A 6,493-nucleotide genomic window follows, 5' to 3' on the forward strand; every position below is an offset into this window, starting at 1 on the left:
CTTTACAAGTTTAATGGACTTCAAAAACTCCCACGATTGGAAGTAATTAGAAATTGGTTTTGAATAATGTCTCTCCTAAACTCTTTACAAGTTTAATGGACTTCAAAAACTCCCACGATTGGAAGTAATTAGAAATTGGTTTTGAATAATGTCTCTCCTAAAGTCTGGAGAAACAAAATTGAACATTTTACACTTTTGAAGCTCGTATAATCATGTTGCTTTTAATAAATAGAAAAGAAAACTGGCAATGGAAATTTGAAGTTATATTTTTGCAAACATAATTGAGTTTTCAGAAAAAAACAGACTAGGTTTGGAAAACATCATACTTTCATATATTTTTTCCTGACTGTTCCTGGTTCATCTTTTATTGCTTATATGTTTCTGCATATACATCACTATAATCTCAAAAGCAATAAAGGTTTCGTTTCTCAGAACGAGTTCTTAAAGCAAAACACTGAGAAATCTTTCATACATTACTGCAACATAATGTTTCAAGCTACTGAAGTAAGGAGATTAAAAGGTCAAATTTAATGATCGTCTGCATGAAAACTTATTTTTTAATGAAGAAAGGTGTAGAGAAGTATTGGAAGGTTTCAACTTCACTCTATATCCGTAGCACGTTTATTCAAACTAGGTGCGTGATGGTCTTTGCTTTTTTATTTCTTTTAAAAATCTGCAAGTTTGTAAACATCATTTTTATTTATACGTGAAAAACATTCACCGTTTGTTCCTTTGGGAAAAATGAATTCCGTCAAATATAAACAAGCTTATGAGCGCATGAAAAATTATTGTTAAATGCTTCACCACTTTTGCCAAACATTCGTCCTTACATTCGTTCCAGGAAAATTGTCAACACTTTACATTAACTCTTTCTCATTGGGATTCTCCTGTGGTAAAATCATTTAGCGACTAGTAAATGTAGAGAGGTGTGGGAGGTTTATTTCAAACTTGCGTATACATGTACGCTGCAGGATTACCTCAAGTTTTTTTCTGAAACTCAAAACTGGAATAATATTTTTTTCCCATATTTTTCAAATCATGTTATCGTTACTATAGTCTACATAAAAAATGTTGATAATGTTTATCATTCTTTAACCTCCAAGTGATTAAAGTTTGTACTACCTTTGACCAGGTTTATGCTATAAACAATAAAAAATTGTCACAAAATCTCTTTTTTTGCTACAAAATTTTGAAATTATATAAGAATATTGTGTCCGTGATCCAATTATATAAAACTGAAAGGTAAAAAAGAGAGAAGTATGAAACATCTGAATTACTTTTCAAATAAACTACACACACGAGATAATATTTAATATTCCAGCAGAAATAAGACATAAAATATTTACCTTAATTTTCAAATTAGAAAACTTGTTTCACTTTGCTATGATTTATTACAAAGGACAAGGACCTACTCTTTGATTTGATTATTTAGACGTATTGTGTATCCCACAAATGTAGAACCCACAAAAAAATAACCATTAGTTACCCATAAAGAATATCATGTTTCATATACTTCGTACACTAAGTTTTCATATTTCATCTTTATTTACTGTCCAGTAATCGGGGGTGCCATTAATGCTTGAGTCCTATGTTACTAACGCTATGTTTGCACAGCACTACACAAGCAGTATCAGACTAGTATAGGTAACTTACTATGATCTCGGTAGATAATAAATTGGAACAGTGGTAATATCTTTAATCTATTCATACGGGTCACTAATAAGATGACGAGGCATTTGGCTACTTTAAGAAAGCCATGTTAGACAATCATGTTGAGACCAGAGAGAGTACTCTTTATTTAAAATATTGTCGGCTGGAATATTTTGCATGGAGAAGATCAACCTTTTCACAATTGATCCACACGCCTTCCTGTCCATCTTCAGATAGATGTTCTTGTGTGAATGATACCATCTGCTTCCGCTAGCATACACCTATTATCAGTTACTGTAAATAACTGTGGAAAGTTCAAAGCTATATCACTGTTTCAGTCTTTTCCTATATTAAACTCTTCTGCTCTAAGCCTACGGACTCTACAATCTGATGGAGTGTATTAAACTGTTCACTAGTTCAAACATGCACTGTGCAGAAGTAGCCAGCTGGCTTGTTTTGTTTGAGAGCAGACCAATAAAAGTTGGAAAGAAAGTGAAAAATCTCACATAATTCTATATAAAATGAAGATTTAGGTAGGTGAATAACATATCCAGTAGCTTACACTATTTTATTATTCTATGCAATCATTTATTGCTCCTACAACCCAAGAATATCTGTGATAAGCCTTGAATTAATAATAGGTAGGAAAACAACGATTTATAAACATAAGGAAGATTTTTATTGATGATGGAACATGCTACATGTTTCGACAGAAGATTGGTCTGTCTTCTTCAAGTCAGGCATTGGCCTGTCTTCTTCAGGTCAGGCATTGGTCTGTCTGTAGAAGACAGGCCAATGTTCTGCCGAAATATGTAGTATGTTTCTCCACTAATAAAACTCTTCCTTATTATTATAAATCGTTGTTTACCTACCTATTATTATACTAGCATAATGTGTTTTCTTACTCAAGTAAGCTTTGAAATATTGGATTTCTTTGTAGGATGTTCTGACCCCATTTTGCAGAAAGATTTACCTCTTGGTTTTTCATTTACACACTCAGTTCATGAAGGAGATCGAAAGCATCCTTAACTCCACTGTCCACAACATCCACGTCATGTGGTTATATCCATGTGCAAATGTTTTCAACATCATTTCTCCCATCAGAAAGATATAGACCAAGGACTGACACGATGTCTCATCATTGTTGCAACTAGTTGCATCTGCATACTGTGACTTCCTTCTGGAATGCATACTTGTCACTTTTTGTCTGTACATGCATATAAATATCATCTTATACTAGTATGACATAATCGTTGACTAATTCTGCCTGCGGAAGGAGTCAGGTCTACATATCAGATTAAATGTTCCAATATAAGGTACAGAAGAACAAAGCTGAACTAGTCGTATATCTATTGCTCTCTTTTTTCCAAACCCAGAATTATAGACAAAATTACGTAGGATATTCCATTTTGCAGTTTAATAAACAGTCCTCCCCTTCTCTCTCAACACGTTATGAGAGATTTTATATGAATTTTCCTCAAACTGAGACTTGACCATTTCTATTATATTAAAGTATTCACCATCTGTTAGATCCTCAGACCGAGCTAAGCTTCTTCAACCTGATCTGTTTGTTGCTGGGCTTGTGTTCTTTTAAAGATCAACCACATTTTCAGTTTCATTGGATAATGCAATTTATAATGTTTAATTAAGTGAATATGCAAGTTGCAGTCTCACTGGCTAATACGTAGGGTGTACATAAGACAAATGTAGATTTGTTCAGTGGTTACCTTTAATATTTTGTGCATTTTAATCACAAAATAAATATTTTGAACATTTCCAAATATACCAAAAGACACATTTTGACACTTTAGCATAAATAGTAGTCTTAACGATCAGATAGCCAGTACAATCTTTAAACAATATCGCCTTTTAATGTGTATCACACCTTATGGACTACATACTGAAAACTAAAGTTTCTTTGAGATGAAGTTCACATTAAAAAATTGAAGTAAAGTAAGTTTGTTTACTATTATACACAAAACTACACAATGGGCTATGTTTTGCTGTTTGCAAGGATCGGGTCAGGAATTTTAGGGTTATAAACCTTCAGTTTTACCGCTGATTCATCTGGAATCTACAAAATAGAAATAAAATACCTTAAACTGAGCAGAAAAATAATTTATATTATCTGAAATAAAAAAGTTTGTTGTTGGTTTTGGTTTATGTAAAACTAGACGTTTGGGAAGTGTAGAATGACGACTGTTCAATGTCATACTAGAATCGAGCTTGTACACCTATAGGAACTACACTATTGCATATGTTTCATAGATTGAAACACTTTCAACTAGAACCCAAGCATTATAGTTGCATAAATTATTGCTTTTTTCACAAATATCTATAACTGATTATGATTTTGCCGTTTAAATCAATTTAGCTGTGTCATATTATCTGATACGCTTACTAAATGAACAGCAGATGGTTATGATTGCATCACACACATCAACATTCTGTCACTAAGAGCCAAGGGATAGGGGCCATAGCGAACCCCCAAATTAAGAAAAGCAGTTACACAATCTCAGGGATGCGAAGTGGTTTAGAAGGAACATACTTAACGATAGCAGCTCCACCTGTCTCTTCGGGTCTCGAATCAATAGCGGGAATTATTTTAGGTCAACGTTCACATACAGATTTAGCACGAAATATATCAAAATAAGCATCCTTAGTGTCTTTATTAGGCGGATTCGCTATAGCCCATTCAATATGCTGATACTCTTTCGCTAAAACAATAGAACAACAGTTCTTAACGTGTTACATACATCAGTAAGAAACATATCATTATAATCATGTCATATAGATCAATAGTCTACTACTATGAGCTAGGATGTAAATGTATCATACACGATGACATTCTGTTGCTAAAAATACGGATGTTACTGTGTTACTTATATTAACACAATGCCACTACAAATTACAGTTGAACTGTGTCATATATACTGAGACTCTGCCGCTGATATCCAAACTGTTGGTATTGTGTCAAATATACTGAGACTCTGCTGTTGATATCCAAACTGTTGGTATTGTGTCAAATATACTGAGACTCTGCCGTTGATATCCAAACTGTTGGTATTGTGTCAAATATACTGAGACTCTGCCGTTGATATCCAAACTGTTGGTATTGTGTCAAATATACTGAGACTCTGCCGTTGATATCCAAACTGTTGGTATTGTGTCAAATATACTGAGACTCTGCCGCTGATATCCAAACTGTTTGTATTGTGTCAAATGCAATGACACTCTTTTATTAAGAACCATATGGTTTTAGTTATACTTATGTCTTCTAAAATTATATATTACGTTACTAAGATCTATATAGTTGTATATATGTGTGTGTGTTTAATAACAAAGCCACATCGGGCCATCTGCTATATCAACTGGGAGTAATCGAACCCCTGATTTTAGTGTTAGAATTCCGTAAGCTTACCACTGTTCCACCGGGGGACAGTAGTAAAAGTACTATGTTACATAGGTCGACACTCTACCATTAAAACCAGAAGGTTGTAGCTGCTTTACACTGGTTGAAACTTTACCTCATTAAAAGTCAGTTAGTTTGTAATTTGGTCACTTGTATATACATCCTATAACTAAGAGTTATGTAATGTAACTGTGTGTCATACTTATCACCATTTTAACACTAAGAATCATATGATTGCTATGACGTCACATATATAACGGTTGTCAGTAAGAGATAGACGAATGTAATAGTGTTGCATATAACAATACACTTTCATTAAACAAGTCAACAGATGCATGAGATTTTGTTAAATACTGTCATTTTGTCAGTGGGAGCAAAGCAGCTATGGCTATGTTTTGAAACTTGACCATTTATTACCACGCGTAACACGCGTTGTTAAGGTACTTTCTTCTAAGCGATAGTTTTGTTGTCCTTAAATTGTATGTGTTATAAACTCTAATTCTCTCTCTTTTAACGTCATGGCAGCCATAATAGCGTCACATGATATGTTATTCTCTGTGTGTGAAGAAATAAGTGTAAATAGCTCTAACATTGTTTTCGACGACCAATTGAATTACTTTGGCACTAAAAATTAGTCCTCTGATGATTTTTTGATTAAGTGTCTAGTTTGAGTTATTATAGCTTTGTATTTTGAATTCTATTAGCTATTGAGTTCAAAGTGCCACAATAAAATGCCACTTTATAAAACTATGCTTGTGTCACACATAAATGCAAAAAGAAAGTTTTAGCTGTTAAAGATAAAAAGTCATATTTATATCACGTGCTTACAGGTGCCAAGAACCGTAAGCAGATGATGTGTAGTTTCTCAGGTAAGTCGTACAGCCGTGGGGACAACTGGTATCACCTGGCGGATAATCCCAAAGGACCAATTTGTCTAGCTTGCCATTGTCATGAGGTACGACATTTTTAGTTCTCTGGTTAATTCCATTAACTCTATATTCCATGTTTTTTATTTTATTCTTTTCACCCTTGTTGCATGTAAAAGTCTTCAACTTACATAATGTTTCTACAGATGAAATATCAAATCTAGCAGTAAGTGACAATGCACACCTTGGCCACTGTTTTGTCGTGCACCAAAAACATGTTTATTATTAGAGTGTATTACACCTGGCAGTTCAATTGTCTTTACACAAATTTCTTTGACTTCTTTCCATCTTGAGTTAATCGTTTACTAGTATAATATTACTCAGTGTAAAATAAGATGGGCCACAATATGCCCTTTCTCTACTTTACAGAATGGCCAAGTCAACTGCACTACAAACAAGTGTGGAACAGAACTATGTTCTTATGAGGATAATATCGATGAAAAATGTTGTAAAAAATGTACTGGTAAGTGATACACTTTCAGTCTTTTGTTTGTTTGTTTGTTTG

General features: G+C 33.7%; 1 protein-coding gene across 3 annotated transcripts in view; it reads left to right on the forward strand.

Annotated features, from left to right (window-relative positions):
- LOC111086701 (chordin-like protein 1) overlaps nucleotides 1-6,493 on the forward strand; it is a 34,094-nt gene that overhangs the window by 6,983 nt on the left and 20,618 nt on the right. For all 3 annotated transcript variants that reach the window (XM_022390589.1, XM_022390591.1, XM_022390590.1), the window contains 2 exons: nucleotides 5,893-6,017; nucleotides 6,358-6,451. In XM_022390589.1, coding sequence (XP_022246297.1) covers nucleotides 5,893-6,017; nucleotides 6,358-6,451 — 219 coding nt within the window. The remainder of the gene's footprint in view (nucleotides 1-5,892; nucleotides 6,018-6,357; nucleotides 6,452-6,493) is intronic.

The sequence above is a fragment of the Limulus polyphemus genome, unplaced genomic scaffold, assembly GCF_000517525.1.
Source record: "Limulus polyphemus unplaced genomic scaffold, Limulus_polyphemus-2.1.2 Scaffold1339, whole genome shotgun sequence".
Taxonomy (NCBI): domain Eukaryota; kingdom Metazoa; phylum Arthropoda; class Merostomata; order Xiphosura; family Limulidae; genus Limulus; species Limulus polyphemus.